Genomic DNA, 16,771 nt, shown 5'->3' with positions numbered 1-16,771 from the left:
CCAGCTTTGTAACCTCAGTAACATGCCTCCCAGCGCCCTGCACCCAGTGACTACCGTTGGTGATGTGTGTGGGAGCATGGAGCACAGCGTTACCGCTGTGCTTTACCTTCCATCACTGAAGTCTTCTGCCGTCCTGAATTCTTCTGTTCTTCTCATACTCACCCGACTTCTGACTTCTGTGAGGGGGTGACGGCGTGGCTCCGGGAACAAGCAGCTAGGCGCACCAAGTGATCGAACCCTCTGGAGCTAATGGTGTCCAGTAGCCGAGAAGCAGAGCCTTGAAACTCACAGAACTAGGTCTACTTCTCCCCCCTCACTCCCACGCTGCAGGGAGCCTGTAACCAGCAGGGCTCCCTGAAAATAAAAAAACCTAACAAAAAGTCTTTTCCTAGAGAAACTCAGGAGAGCTCCCCTAGTGTGCATCCAGTCACTCCTGGGCACAAAGTCTAACTGAGGTCTGGAGGAGGGGCATAGAGGGAGGAGCCAGTTCACACCCAGTCTTAATTTTTTTTAGTGTGCCTAAGCTCCTGCGGATCCCGTCTATACCCCATGGTCCTTTTGGAGTCCCCAGCATCCTCTAGGATGTAAGAGAAAATAAAAAAAAATAAAAAATAATATATATATATATATATATATATATATATATATATATATATATATATATATATTTCACACATACACTGCAGTCATCATCTCTAATGTGCATTTTGTAAGTTTTGTTTGAAAGTGTCAACTGGGTCAAAACTTATTTAAAACATAAACATTTCCACTTTATATATTAGTGGTAAAAGTAAAAAAAAAGGAAATGGTTTCACATCTAGTGTCTACTTTCTCTAGCACACTATTTTGCTTACAGTTAGTAATCAGAAAAAGGCTTGGTATTTCATTTTAGGACCCTCTGGGAACACAAGTATTTTTGTACACCCCACAAATAGGTTTACAATAATGTGTAAAAGAACATGACAAAGTAAATAAATAAGTAAAAATAAATGTTGCAAACAGAAAATGCATATACCCACCAACACAGAAGATTAAACCAGTCCTTTTCAAATATGAACCACTTTTAATGTGGACCATGGATTTGTTACATTCATTGCATAATATTCATTATTTTTATTGGAAGGCAGTTACGTGACCGACGGTCAGGAGATCGGCGGTTACAATACCGATGGCGGAATCCCGCCCCCTTACTGTCCCGACAGCATGCCGACTAACAGGGACTATTCCCACTCATGGGTGTCCACGGCACCCATAGAGTGGGAATATAACACCTGTGACAGCCGGGATCCCGACAGCCGGCATATCAAGTGCCACCCTAAGTATGATATATTTACCATTTTAGACATACATGTGGAAGCACTATATATTTTCACTATGTGCCTTGGATATTTTTAGGTCTTGAAACACTACAAAGTGGCCCTGTAAAATTTTGTAGAAGTGTCCTGACATGGGCAGCACAACAGGTATAACATACCGTGTAGCCATGGCAGCATCCCCGGATGGCAGAGTTGCTGTACTGCAGAGATGGAATAACAGAATGAATGGGGACAATGCAGTGTACTGAGTGCAGTGGACTGCCTGTAATGTGGGGGGGTGGGGCCACATGACAACACGCAAAACAGGCCCCACAGACACGTCAGCCTGTCAGGAATCTTCCGGGTGAGCCCTATGGCCAACCCACCTCTGGTCACATGTGAGTTTTTTGAAGATTTTAAATAGATTCAAAGTTATGTTTTAATACTTTAATAATGCACCAACTAAGCAGAGTTTCCCTTTTTTCTTTCTGGTTCTTGGTATGCTTCATAGGGGTGAATAACAAAGAAAAGATGTGGGAAAGTAGAAGATACTTCTAGCATATTCAGCAAACATGCATACAAAGTAAATATTAGCATTTCCTAAAGCATCACCATTTACTATGGTAACAAAATGAAAAAGAAAAAGAAAAACTAAACGCCTACTGCTGTTGAATCCCTGTCATTATCAGTAGGCCCCTGATTTTTAGGATCTAAAAAAGAAAACCCTAAAACTTAGGTTTTTGTTCAGTTGATGTTTTACGATTTTATATGTTTAAAAGTTTCAGTTTAGGAATTTATACGTTGTATGAAAATAAAACAAAACCACACAATATATGATTATGTTTGAAACACTGTGGACGGGATGTAATGACGCCCGAGATTGCCGGAGGTGAGAGATGCCGGATGGTCAGTTTTTTTAAAGGGGCAATAACTTACAAGTCAGATATCGGCCGGCATCTCACAACTCCGGCGTTCTCGGCCGTCGTTAAATCTGGCTCCGTGCATTTATTACAGAAGTGTCCTGCTGCTTCCACTCGCAGCCGTGGCTTAACCATAAATGCAAATGGATCGCGGATGAGAGTGTACGCGCACACCAGGGAATCTCGGGGTCAGTCAATCTCACTGGGTACGCTACGTAGCAAGGCTGTAGCAGGACACATCTGTATATATGAACTGCATATGAAAACTACTCATTCCACACATTTCCACAGTACATGTATATAGTTTCGACTTAAGTAACAGAATTAGGTTTTTTTAGGTTCCAACAGTCAAAATAGGTCATAGGTACTAACACCCAGATTAGGTCATTTTAAGTATGTTGTTCCCTGGTACATATTGGGAAAGGATTAGAATAGGTTAGAACCTAAGAATCCTGGCTTAAATGATCAGATTAGGCTTTGGTAGCCTTTCCTCTAAATCATGCCTGGTAAATAGCACCATATGGTTTATACATCTTTAATGTTAGAAATCTTTGATGCAAAAATCAGTACCTTAGATTCTTTAAAGCCATCCAGAAGTTCATTTATTTTTAAGGGTAGCTGCTTTTGTCTGGGACTTTCTTTAATGCCATTTTGAAGAGCTGTAGTATAGGGTAAAGAGGATGCAGAACTAGATGAGCTACAAACAAACTTCTTAAGCCCTTTCTTCCCCTCAAGAGTTTTGCTGGGAGAAGAGCAGTCTTTTTCCACATCACTGAGGTTCTCAAAGCTCTCCACATAAGGAATAGAGTCATGCTTTACCCTCTGTATGGCTTGTTTAGGTGGTGGGTAGTAGAGCTCCACAAGTTTTTTGCAGAAGTGATTCAGGGGAAAACCGACTACATTTAGGAAGTCTCCATGTACACTCTCTACTAACATTCCTCCAAGAGACTGGATCCCATAGCCACCTGCTTTGTCCCTACAAAAACATCATTTTAGTAAGACTGTAATGTCATTAAACAAAATACAAAGTTTTCATAAAAATAATCAAAACATTTTCGTTGACTTCAATGTGAATACTGTAGATTATAGAAAGAATATCCAAAAATATAGTTTATAGATTAAGGGGGGAATTCAATTAGCCGCGGTAAATTACTGCGGGTAAATTGCTGCCCTGGGGCTATTCAATTCACCCCTAATGTAGACCGCCGGCAGCAAATATCGGTGATTTTGTTTGCGAGACCTCAACAGCCTCACAGCGGTCAGTGACTGTGTGCTCACACAGAAAACCGATAACTTAACAGGAGCAATAAGTGTGAAAAAGCTTGAGGCTACCCCAATACATTTTAGGGGCTAATTGAATTATCCACAAAATCTGTTAAAGTGGACCTGTCATCAGGTTCTATTATGTCCTTTATTGTTTATTACAGAGTACCTTACATATGAAGACCCTAGACGCACAAGGAACAATATTTTATTCAAAGCGCTACAGTTGTGTCCTCAGCCCTCAATATGTTGTGAGATACTTAGCGCTAGTGAGCAGCACCGATCGATGTAGCATCTGTTTTGCCCGAATTTGCATCTTAAATGTGATGTGAAAAAATTGCTTTGAGAGACTGCACTGCGTAATTTGATAAGTAACACTGTGAGCAATAGAATCTAAATCTGTATATGAAGCACAGCTGAATTTGACATTAAAAAGCCATGGGTGTTGCACTTTGTTTACAGACTCAGACGCACACATATATGTTAATGTTGCATATCAAATTAATCAGTGCAGTCTCATGAAGTGGTTGTCACACATTTGGGTGAAAAAGACACTCATTGCAAGATGTACTGTACAGAACTTGGGCTCTCATGCAGAGTTGATCGCTCGCTAGCTACTTTTAGCAACCGTGCAAACACACAGTCGCCGCCCACAGGGGGAGTGTATTTTAGCATAGCAGGAGTGCGAACGCCTGTGCAGCCGCGTGGCAGCAAACACATTTTGTGCAGAACAAGACCAGCCCTGTAGTTACTTATCCTGTGCGATGATTACTGCAACGAATGACACGGTAATGACGTCAGATACCCGCCCAGCAAACGCCCGGCCACGCCTGCGTTTTTCCAAACACACCCAGAAAATGGTCAGCCTCTTGAAGGGTTAATGGTCCCGTTCCCCGCTGACAAGACCCTGAGCTCCTGAGGGAACTATTCGCAAGCCCCACCACGGAGAGCGTACATTCCCGCAGCACGCCGCCACCCCTAACAGAGCCAGAAGAATGAAGAGTGGTGGGTACTGAGCTGGCATCCCGGTTAGTGGGGCGCTGGCCACTGTGGCGGCACGAGGGTATGGAGACGCACGGCTTCTCAACGGGGCAGCTTGCGCCTCCGGGACACAGTACACAACTGCGTCTCTGTACACTGTACACAGAACCCAGACTGGCAAAATAGTCTTAAAATGGTTCTGCTCCATTTTAAGCACAAAAATTACCTCAGACAGAATAAAACAAGCGGGAAGACGGCGTACTATTGAAGGGGCGGGGCTTCACTATGAGAGGATCCAGCAGCTCACCAGTGCCATTTTCCCTCTGCAGTGGACACAGACGCTGACTGACAGGGACGCACAGCTCCTCCGGTGTGACTCCAAATTACCTCAGCGGTACCAGGGAGTCATAGCAGGGGGGGAGCGTCTATTAGTGTACTAAGTCCCCTATCAGGATACTTGGTCTGCAACCCAGCTAAGCTTGGCATTAGCAGTGAGGGCGTGGTGGGGGCTGGCTCCAACAACTCTGTGTCTCCCTGAAGGGTTCTTTGTGGGTTAATTGTGCTTAACCTTTTCGTGTGTGTGTGTGTGTGTGTGTGTGTGTGTGTGTGTGTGTGTGTGTGTGTGTGTGTGTGCTCTGTCACATTTACATTATGTCAGGCAAAGAGTGTGTATCATATACAGCGGAGTGTATTTCATCACCATGGGGCTCACTACTGAGTACTCAGAGCAGTGCACCTCCCCAGAATAGCGGGGCTGAACGGAGTGGGTTAATTCTCTTAAAGAAATGTTCTCCACTTTCTACAAAATTGTCCCGCAATGAGAAAGAGACGCAATACTTAAAACAGACTGTGGATGAGTTTATGAACAGAGACGTAGTCCCCAAAACAGCGTCTCAATCCCCTCCCATTTGTCCGCAAAAGCGATCTCTGGCCCATATACTGCAGTCTGACGCTGACAGGTCAGACATGGAGGAGGGTGAGGTGGATTTGGAGGGGGATGATGCAGCTGTCACAGGGAATAGAGGCTCTTATAGAGGCTATCAGAGATGTTCTGCATATGTGTGAGGAATCTTATTTAAATGTAAAAAAGAAGTCCTTTTCCTGCGTCAAAGGAATTGAATACCCTGTTTGAAGAACCATGGGTTAATCCCGATAAGAAATTTCAAATTCCTAAAAGGTTGCTCTCATCTTTTCCTTTGGACGACAGGAAAAAAGGTGAAAATCCGCCCATAATGGAGGAATCAGTCTCTAGGTAGTCAAGAAAGATTGTATTGCCTGTCCCTGGTGCAGTCTCCCTAAAAGACACGGCTGATCGTAAAACTGAGACTACAAACAAATCATTGTAAACAGCTGCTGGGGTGGCCCAAAAACCCACTATTGCATGTGCGTGGATCACAAAAGCCATTGCTAAATGGTCAGGTAATTCCTTGCCTAGGGGGGGATGTTGTTTTACTCCTGCAGCATATACAGGACTCTGCAAACTTTATGGTAGAGGCCATAAAGAGATGGCCTTGCTTAACGCACGCACCACCGCTATGGCAGTGTCGGAATGAGGAGGCTTGTGGCTACGCCAGTGGACTGCTGACGCGGACTCCAGGAAAGGCGTAGAAGGCCTACCATTCACGGGAGAAGCCTTGTTTGGAGATGAACTAGACAAATGGATCTCCAAAGCTACTGCGGATAAATCTACGTATCTTCCTTCCGCAGCCCCCCCAACCAAGAAGACTTATTCAGCTTCTAAGTTGCAGTCCTTTTGGATGGCCAAGTTCCAGGGCAAATCCAGAGGTGCTTCTACGTCCTCCAGCGTCGCAAGAGGTAAATCACGCAAACTAGCAACTACAGGCGCTCAGGAACAGAGCTCAGGCTCTGCTTCCTCAAAGCCTTCAGCATGACGGTGGACCGCAATGCGTGGAAGGCTGTCAGGTGGGAGCCCAACTACGATTCTTCAGTCAGATCTGGTCAAGTTCGTGCCAGGATCCATGGGTCATGGATCTTATTTCCCAGGGCTACAGACTGTAGTTCCAAGAGCTCCCACCTCACAGATTCTTCAGATCAGGCTTACCAGTTTCACAAGAGGCAAGTATAACTTTACAGCATGCCATCCAAAAACTGGAACAGACATTGGGGTATATTTACTAACATTCGTAATTTTCGGAAAAAGGTCAAAGTTCGATCACGAATGACATCGAAAGTGTAAAACTGCAACTTTTTAAATTTATTACGCCTAATTTACTAAGCTGTCGTATTCGGATTTTTCATTTGTTCCGATGTCGATGTCATTCGTGTTTTTTCCCGTTTTTTACGGCAGTGATTAGCAAAACACTGCCGACTTTATCACAATGAATCTCGGCCGGATCTGTGTGATCCGTGCTGGGGTTAATTTTTTTTTTTTTTTTAAATAAACACTGTAAAACGGAGAAAAAAAATGCGTGGGGTCCCCCCTCCTAAGCATAACCAGCCTCGGGCTCTTTGAGCCGACCCTGGTTGCAGAAATATGGGGGAAAAAAATGACAGGGGTTCCCCCATATTTAAGCAACCAGCATCGGGCTCTGCGCCTGGTCCTGGTTCCAAAAATACGGGGGACCAAAAGAGTAGGGGTCCCCCGTATTTCTAAAACCAGCACCGGGCTCCACTACCTGGACAGATAATGCCACAGCCGGGGGTCACTTTTATATAGTGCCCTGCGGCCGTGGCATCAAAAATCCATCTAGTCACCCCTGGCCGGGGTACCCTGGGGGAGTGGGGACCCCTTCAATCAAGGGGTCCCCCCCCCCCCCAGCCACCCAAGGGCCAGGGGTGAAGCCCGAGGCTGTCCCCCCCATCCAATTGGCTGCGGATGGGGGGCTGATAGCCTTTTGTGAAAATGAAAAGATATTGTTTTTAGTAGCAGTACTTCAAGGCCCAGCAAGCCTCCCCCGCATGCTGGTACTTGGAGAACCACAAGTACCAGCATGCGGCGGAAAAACGGGCCCGCTGGTACCTGTAGTACTACTACTACAAAAATACCCAAAAAAAGACAATACACACACACCTTGAAAGTAAAGTTTTATTACATGCATCCACACAAACATACATACATACTTACCTTATGTTCACACGAGGGTCGGTCCTCTTCTCCAGTAGAATCCATGGGGTACCTGTTGAATAAATTCTACTCACCAGATCCAGGGTACCAGGCTCCTCGGATAATCCTTTTGTAATCCACGTACTTGATTAAAAAAAAAAAAAAACGGAGAGCCGAGCCACGCACTGAAAGGGGACCCATGTTTTCACATGGGTCCCCTTTCCCCGAATGCCAGAAACCCACTCTGACTGATGTCTAAGTGGGTTTCTTCAGCCAATCACGGAGCGCCACGTTGTAGCACCCTCCTGATCGGCTGTGTGCTCCTGTACTGTCTGACAGGCGGCACACGGCAGTGTTACAATGTAGCGCCTATGCGCTCCATTGTAACCAATGGTGGGAACTTTGTAGTCAGCGGTTGACCGAAAGTGACCTCACCGCTGACCACAAAGTTCCCACCATTGGTTACAATGGAGCGCATAGGCCCTGCCATTTGGTCTCTCCACAGCACCGAGGGTGTTTACCAAGGTGATAGCAGAGATGATGTTTCTACTCCGCAAACAGGGAGTGAACATAATTCCGTACCTGGTTGGACAGCATTGGTCTCTCAACTGAACTCCTCCAGGATAACGGGTGAATTCTGAACCTTCCATAATCTCACCTGGAGCCAACACTGAGGCTTCCACTCCTGGGAATAATACTGGATACAGAGTTGCAGAAAGTGTTCCTTCCGTTGGGAAAAGAATTGGTAATCCAGTCGATGGTTCGGGATGTCCTGAAGCCAACCCGGATATCGGTGCATCTATGCAGTCGCCTTCTGGGGAAAAGGGTGGCCGCTTACGAGGCGCTTCATTACGGAAGGTTTCACGCAAGACCCTTCCAGCTCAATATGTTGGACAAATGGTCCGGATCGCATCTTCACATGCACCAGAGGATCCGTCTGTCACCAAAAGCCAGGATCTCCCTTCTGTGGTGGCTACATACTTCTCACCTCGTCGAGGGTCGCAGGTTCGGAATTCGGAACTGGATTCTGTTAACCAAAGACGCAAGCCTCAGAGGTTGGGGAGCAGTCACTAAGGGGGTGCAGATTCAAGTCAGGAAGTCATCCTTCCAATCAACATTCTGGAACTCAGGGCCCTATACAACGCCCTTCTGCAGACCTCACCTCTTCCTCAAGATCAGGCCATTCAGGTCCAGTCGGACAACGTGACGGTGGTGACATACATAAACCGACAGGGCGGAACGAAAAGCAGAGCAGCAATGTCAGGTGTCAAGAATTCTCCTCTGGGCAGAAATAAATGCTGTGGCGTTGTCAGCGGTCTTCATTCCGGGAGTAGACAACTGGGAAGCAGACTTCCTCAGCAGACACGACCTGCACTCGGGTGAGTGGGGGTGCTTGACACGTCGATGGGGATATCCACAAATTGGCATGATGGCCTCTCGTCTCAACAAGAAGCTCAGGCGGTATTGTTCCAGGTCAAGAGACCCACAGGCAGTGGCGGTAGACACCCTGACGATTCCATGGGTCTATCAGATGGTGTATGTGTTTCCTCCACTTCCTCTGATCCTAAGAAATCTATAGCGAATAAAAAGGGAAAAGGTTCAAGCACCGAACTGGCCAAGAAGGGCCTGGTATGCGGACCTTCTGAAGATGCTCCTCGAAGATCCGTGGCCTCTACTTCTTCGCGAGGATCTTCTGCAACAGGGCCTGTTCGTCTATCAGGACTTACCGCAGCTACATTTGACAGCATGGAAGTTGAATGGCTGGTTCTAGCAAGGAAAGGGATCCCTAACAAGGTTATCCCAACTATGATCCAAACCAGGAAGAGGGTAATGTCTAAGCATTACCATCGTATTTGGAAGAAATACATCTCTTGGTGTGAGAGCAGAAATTTTTCTGCGGTGGAATTTCATCTGGGACGTTTCCTGCTTTTTCTGACAATTGGCTTCTTTCCCTGAGGTCCAGACTTTCTTGAAAGGTGTTCTGCACATCCAACCTCCCTTTGTTCCTCCCACGGCACCTTGGGATCTCAATGTGGTGCTGCAGTTCCTCCAATCGGACTGGTCTGAACAGTTATAGGAGGTGGACTGGTTTGAACCATTACAGGAGGTATATGTAAAGTACCTTACGTGGAAGGCCATCACACTGTTGGCCTTGGCTTCAGCAAGACGTGTGTCAGAGCTAGGGGCGTCGTCTCACAAGAGCCCCTACTTAATTTTCCATGAGGACAGAGCTGAACTCAGAACTCGTCAGCAATTTCTTCCTAAAGTGGTGTCTGCTTTTCACATCAACCAACCTATTGTGGTTCCAGTTGTTACCGACACCTCTGCTACTTCAAAGTCTTTGGATGTTGTGACGGCTGTGAAGGTGTATGTAAAGCGAACTGCTTGTCACAGAAAATTGGAATCGCTGTTTATGATCCCAATAAAATTGGGTGTCATGCTTCAAAGTAGACAATTGCACGCTGGATCAGGCTTACTATCCAGCATGCTTATTCCACGGCAGGTTTGCCATGTCCAAAATCTGTACATGCCCATTCTACTAGGTCAGTGGGTTCTTCCTGGGCGGATGCCCGGGGTGTCTCGGCTTTACAGCTCTGCCGAGCAGCTACCTGGTCAGGTTCGAACACGTTTGCTAAATTCTACAAGTTCGATACTTTGGCCTCTGAGGACCTTCAGTTTGGTCAATCAAGTTCTGCAGGAACCTCAGCACTCTACCACCCGGTTTGGGAGCTTTGGTACATCCCCCATGGTACTAAATGGAACCCCAGTATTCTCTAGGACATAAGAGAAAAATAAGAATTTACTTACCGATAATTCTATTTCTCGTAGTCCGTAGTGGATGCTGGGGACTCCGTCAGGACCATGGGGAACAGCGGCTCCGCAGGAGACAGGGCACAAAAATAAAGCTTTAGGATTAGGTGGTGTGTACTGGCTCCTCCCCCTATGACCCTCCTCCAAGCCTCAGTTAGGATACTGTGCCCGGACGAGCGTACACAATAAGGAAGGATATTGAATCCCGGGTAAGACTCATACCAGCCACACCAATCACACCGTATAACTTGTGATCTGAACCCAGTTAACAGTATGACAAACGTAGGAGCCTCCAAACAGACGGCTCACAACAATAACAACCCGAATTTGTTTGTAACAATAACTATGTACAAGTATTGCAGACAATCCGCACTTGGGATGGGCGCCCAGCATCCACTACGGACTACGAGAAATAGAATTATCGGTAAGTAAATTCTTATTTTCTCTAACGTCCTAAGTGGATGCTGGGGACTCCGTCAGGACCATGGGGATTATACCAAAGCTCCCAAACGGGCGGGAGAGTGCGGATGACTCTGCAGCACCGAATGAGAGAACTCAAGGTCCTCCTCAGCCAGGGTATCAAATTTGTAGAATTTTGCAAACGTGTTTGCCCCTGACCAAGTAGCAGCTCGGCAGAGTTGTAATGCCGAGACCCCCCGGGCAGCCGCCCAGGATGAGCCCACTTTCCTTGTGGAATGGGCCTTGACAGATTTAGGTTGTGGCAAGCCTGCCACAGAATGTGCAAGTTGAATTGTGCTACAAATCCAACGAGCAATCGTCTGCTTAGAAGCAGGAGCACCCATCTTGTTGGGTGCATACAATATAAACAGTGAGTCAGACTTTCTGACTCCCGCCGTTCTTGAAATATATATTTTCAATGCCCGGACCACGTCCAACAACTTGGAATCCTCCAAATCGTTAGTAGCCGCAGGCACCACAATAGGCTGGTTCAGGTGAAACGCTGATACCACCTTAGGCAGAAAATGAGGACGCGTCCGCAGTTCTGCCCTGTCCGTATGGAAAATCAGATATGGGCTCTTATATGATAAAGCCGCCAATTCTGATACTCTCCTGGCTGAAGCCAGGGCCAGTAGCATGGTTACTTTCCATGTAAGATACTTCAACTCCACCGATTTGAGCGGCTCAAACCAATGGGATTTGAGAAAATCCAAGACTACATTAAGATCCCACGGTGCCACTGGGGGCACAACCGGGGGCTGTATATGTAGTACTCCTTTTACAAAAGTCTGGACTTCAGGAACTGAAGCCAATTCTTTCTGGAAGAAAATCGACAGGGCCGAAATTTGAACCTTAATGGACCCCAATTTGAGGCCCATAGACAATCCTGTTTGCAGGAAATGTAGGAATCGACCCAGTTGAAATTCCTCCGTGGGGGCCTTCCTGGCCTCACACCACGCAACATATTTTCTCCAAATGCGGTGATAATGTGGTGCAGTCACCTCCTTCCTGGCTTTTACCAGTGTAGGAATGACCTCTTCCGGAATGCCTTTTTCCCTTAGAATTCGGCGTTCAACCGCCATGCCGTCAAACGCAGCCGCGGTAAGTCTTGGAATAGACACGGTCCCTGCTGAAGCAGGTCCCGTCTTAGAGGTAGAGGCCACGGATCCTCCGTGAGCATCTCTTGAAGTTCCGGGTACCAAGTTCTTCTTGGCCAATCCGGAGCCACTAGTATCGTTCTTACTCCCTTTTGCCGTATAATTCTCAGTACTTTTGGTATGAGAGGCAGAGGAGGGAACACATACACTGACTGGAACACCCACGGTGTTACCAGAGCGTCCACAGCTATTGCCTGAGGGTCTCTTGACCTGGCGCAATACCTGTCCAGTTTTTTGTTGAGGCGGGACGCCATCATATCCACCATTGGTTTTTCCCAACGGTTCACAATCATGTGGAAGACTTCTGGATGAAGTCCCCACTCTCCCGGGTGTAGATCGTGTCTGCTGAGGAAGTCTGCTTCCCAGTTGTCAACTCCCGGAATGAATACTGCTGACAGTGCTATCACATGATCTTCCGCCCAGCGAAGAATCCTTGCAGCTTCTGCCATTGCTGTCCTGCTTCTTGTGCCGCCCTGTCTGTTTACGTGGGCGACTGCCGTGATGTTGTCCGACTGGATCAACACCGGCTGACCCTGAAGCAGGGGTTTTGCCAGACTTAGAGCATTGTAAATCGCTCTTAGCTCCAGTATATTTATGTGAAGAGACATCTCCAGGCTTGACCATACTCCCTGGAAGTTTCTTCCCTGTGTGACCGCTCCCCAGCCTCTCAGACTGGCATCCGTGGTCACCAGGACCCAGTCCTGTATGCCGAATCTGCGGCCCTCTAACAGATGAGCACTCTGCAACCACCACAGAAGAGACACCCTTGTCCGTGGCGATAAGGTTATCCGCTGATGCATCTGCAGATGCGATCCGGACCATTTGTCCAGCAGATCCCACTGAAAAGTTCGTGCGTGGAATCTGCCGAATGGAATCGCTTCGTAAGAAGCCACCATCTTTCCCAGGACTCTTGTGCATTGATGCACAGACACTGTCCCTGGTTTTAGGAGGTTCCTGACAAGTTCGGATAACTCCCTGGCTTTCTCCTCCGGAAGAAACACCTTTTTCTGAACCGTGTCCAGAATCATTCCCAGGAACAGCAGACGTGTCGTCGGGGTCAACTGAGATTTTGGAAAATTCAGAATCCACCCGTGTTGTTGCAGCACTAGTTGGGTTAGTGCTACTCCGTCTTCCAGCTGTTCTCTGGACCTTGCCCTTATCAGGAGATCGTCCAAGTAAGGGATAATTAATACGCCTCTTCTTCGTAGAAGGATCATCATTTCGGCCATTACCTTGGTAAAGACCCGAGGTGCCGTGGACAATCCAAACGGCAGCGTCTGAAACTGATAATGACAGTTTTGCACCACGAACCTGAGGTACCCTTGATGTGAAGGGCAAATTGGGACATGCAGGTAAGCATCCTTTATGTCCAGGGACACCATAAAGTCCCCTTCTTCCAGATTCGCTATCACTGCTCTGAGTGACTCCATCTTGAACTTGAATTTTTGTATGTACAGGTTCAAAGATTTCAGATTTAGAATAGGTCTTACAGAGCCGTCCGGCTTCGGTACCACAAATAGCGTGGAGTAATACCCCTTTCCCTGTTGTAGGAGGGGTACCTTGACTATCACCTGCTGAGAAAACAGCTTGTGAATGGCTTCCAATACCGTCGCCCTGTCTGAGGGAGACGTTGGCAAAGCAGACTTTAGGAACCGGCGAGGGGGAGACTTCTCGAATTCCAACCTGTAACCCTGAGATACTACCTGCAGAATCCAGGGGTCCACCTGTGAGCAAGCCCACTGTGCGCTGAAATTCTTGAGTCGACCCCCCACCGCTCCTGAGTCCGCTTGTAAGGCCCCAGCGTCATGCTGAGGGCTTTGCAGAACCCTGGGAGGGCTTCTGTTCCTGGGCAGGGGCTGCTTGCTGCCCTCTCTTACCCCTTCCTCTGCCCCGAGGCAGATATGACTGTCCTTTTGTCCGCTTGTTCTTATAGGACCGAAAGGACTGCGGCTGAAAAGACGGTGTCTTTTTCTGTTGGGAGGGGGTCTGAGGTAAAAAAGTGGATTTTCCGGCAGTTGCCGTGGCCACCAGATCCGATAGACCGACGCCAAATAATTCCTCCCCTTTATACGGCAATACTTCCATATGTCGTTTGGAATCCGCATCACCTGACCACTGTCGCGTCCATAAACTCCTTCTGGCAGATATGGACATCGGATTTACTCTCGATGCCAGAGTGCAAATATCTCTCTGCGCATCTCGCATATAAAGGAAAGCATCCTTTAATTGCTCTATAGTCAATAAAATACTGTCCCTATCCAGGGTATCAATATTTTCAGTCAGGGAATCCAACCAGACGACCCCAGCACTGCACATCCAGGCTGAGGCGATGGCTGGTCGCAGTATAACACCAGTATGTGTGTATATACTTTTTAGGGTAGTTTCCAGTCTCCTATCCGCTGGATCCCTGAGGGCGGCCGTATCAGGAGACGGTAACGCCACTTGTTTTGATAAGCGTGTGAGCGCCTTATCCACCCTAGGGGGTGTTTCCCAGCGCGCCCTAACCTCTGGCGGGAAAGGGTATAATGCTAATAACTTTTTTGAAATTAGCATTTTTCTATCTGGGTTAACCCACGCTTCATCACATACATCATTTAATTCCTCTGATTCAGGAAAAACTACAGGTAGTTTTTTCACCCCCCACATAATACCCCTTTTTGTGGTACTTGCAGTATCAGAGATATGCAAAGCCTCCTTCATTGCCGTGATCATATAACGTGTGGCCCTACTTGAAAATACGTTTGTTTCATCACCGTCGACACTAGATTCAGTGTCTGTGTCTGGGTCTGTGTCGACCGACTGAGGTAAAGGGCGCTTTACAGCCCCTGACGGTGTCTGAGACGCCTGGGCAGGTACTAACTGGTTTGCCGGCCGTCTCATGTCGTCAACTGATTTTTGTAATGTGCTGACATTATCACGTAATTCCATAAATAAAGCCATCCATTCCGGTGTCGACTCCCTGGGGGGTGACATCACCATTATCGGCAATTGCTCTGCCTCCACGCCAACATCGTCCTCATACATGTCGACACACACGTACCGACACACAGCAGACACACAGGGAATGCTCTTATCGAAGACAGGACCCCACTAGCCCTTTGGGGAGACAGAGGGAGAGTTTGCCAGCACACACCCAAGCGCTATAATATATATGGGAACAACCTTATATAAGTGTTGTTCCTTATAGCAGCTTAAATATATCCAATATATCGCCAAAAAATGCCCCCCCTCTCTGTTTTACCCTGTTTCTGTAGTGCAGTGCAGGGGAGAGTCCTGGGAGCCTTCCTCACAGCGGAGCTGAGCAGGAAAATGGCGCTGTGTGCTGAGGAGAATAAGCCCCGCCCCCTATTTCGGCGGGCTTTCCTCCCGTAGTTTTAGATAACTGGCATGGGTTAAATACATACATATAGCCTCAATGGCTATATGTGATGTATTCTTTTGCCATAAGGTATTAAAATATTGCTGCCCAGGGCGCCCCCAGCAGCGCCCTGCACCCTCCGTGACCGCTTGGTGTGAAGTGTGTGACAACAATGGCGCACAGCTGCAGTGCTGTGCGCTACCTTCATGAAGACTGAAGAGCCTTCTGCCGCCTGTTTCCGGACCTTCAATCTTCAGCATCTGTAAGGGGGGTCGGCGGCGCGGCTCCGGGACGAACCCCAGGGTGAGACCTGTGTTCCGACTCCCTCTGGAGCTAATGGTGTCCAGTAGCCTAAGAATCCAATCCATCCTGCACGCAGGTGAGTTGAAATTCTCTCCCCTAAGTCCCTCGATGCAGTGAGCCTGTTGCCAGCAGGACTCACTGAAAATAAAAAACCTAAAAAACTTTTCTAAGCAGCTCTTTAGGAGAGCCACCTAGATTGCACCCTGCTCGGACGGGCACAAAAACCTAACTGGGGCTTGGAGGAGGGTCATAGGGGGAGGAGCCAGTACACACCACCTAATCCTAAAGCTTTATTTTTGTGCCCTGTCTCCTGCGGAGCCGCTGTTCCCCATGGTCCTGACGGAGTCCCCAGCATCCACTTAGGACGTTAGAGAAATAGGATTTTAATTACCTACCGGAAAATCCTTTTTTCGTAGTCCGCAGAGGATACTTGGCACCCGCCCGGTGCTTCGTTTTTCCTGCACTGTTACTTAGTTAAGTAATGTTGGTTCAGCCGTTGCTGTTCCTGTTTCAAGTTTGGTTAGCTTGGCTTTCCTCTTGTTGTGTGTGCTGGTTCGGAATCTCACCACTAGCCTTATCTATCCTTCTTTCAAAGTATGTCCGTCTCCTCGGGCAAAGTTTCCTAGACTGAGTCTGGTAGAGGGGCATAGAGGGAGGAGCCAGCCCACACTATCAAATTATTAAAGTGCCCATGGCTAAGAGTGGACCCGTCTATACCCCATGGTACTATATGACACCCCAGTATCCTCTACGGACTATGAGAAAAGGATTTACCGGTTGGTAATTAAAATACTATTTTTTCTTACTACACAGTACCCAAGTCTAACAGTATTTAAATACAGTACGAGTCTTCTAACCACCTTAACACAAGCTCTTGAAAGTATTAATACTATGCTACCTGCTGTCACCAGGAGACATTAGTGACAGCCCTAAATTTGGCAAAGAATAAAATAAGTGTTAAGAACTGTTAAAAAAGATTGAGATGTGATGGTCTAAATTGATTTGTCATTACCCTCTATAGGGCCGTACTCACGGGAGAGATGTGGGGGGAGATGTGTGCCGAGTGGTTCGCTCAGCACACATCTCTCCCCCCGCTCAGCACAGCGCGATGTGTGCTGAGCAGGAGGGGGGGAGCCGCTCAGTGAAATGAGCGATGTGCT

At 47.4% G+C, this 16,771-nt stretch overlaps 1 protein-coding gene across 3 annotated transcripts in view; it reads right to left on the bottom strand.

Moving 5' to 3' along the window:
- ASMTL (acetylserotonin O-methyltransferase like) overlaps positions 1-16,771 on the bottom strand; it is a 122,462-nt gene that overhangs the window by 50,948 nt on the left and 54,743 nt on the right. For all 3 annotated transcript variants that reach the window (XM_063955692.1, XM_063955690.1, XM_063955691.1), the window contains one exon: positions 2,786-3,191. In XM_063955692.1, the coding sequence (XP_063811762.1) occupies positions 2,786-3,191 (406 nt within the window). The remainder of the gene's footprint in view (positions 1-2,785; positions 3,192-16,771) is intronic.

The sequence above is a fragment of the Pseudophryne corroboree genome, chromosome 2 (genome assembly GCF_028390025.1).
Source record: "Pseudophryne corroboree isolate aPseCor3 chromosome 2, aPseCor3.hap2, whole genome shotgun sequence".
NCBI lineage: Eukaryota > Metazoa > Chordata > Amphibia > Anura > Myobatrachidae > Pseudophryne > Pseudophryne corroboree.
This window is presented reverse-complemented; position numbering and strand designations above follow the sequence as displayed.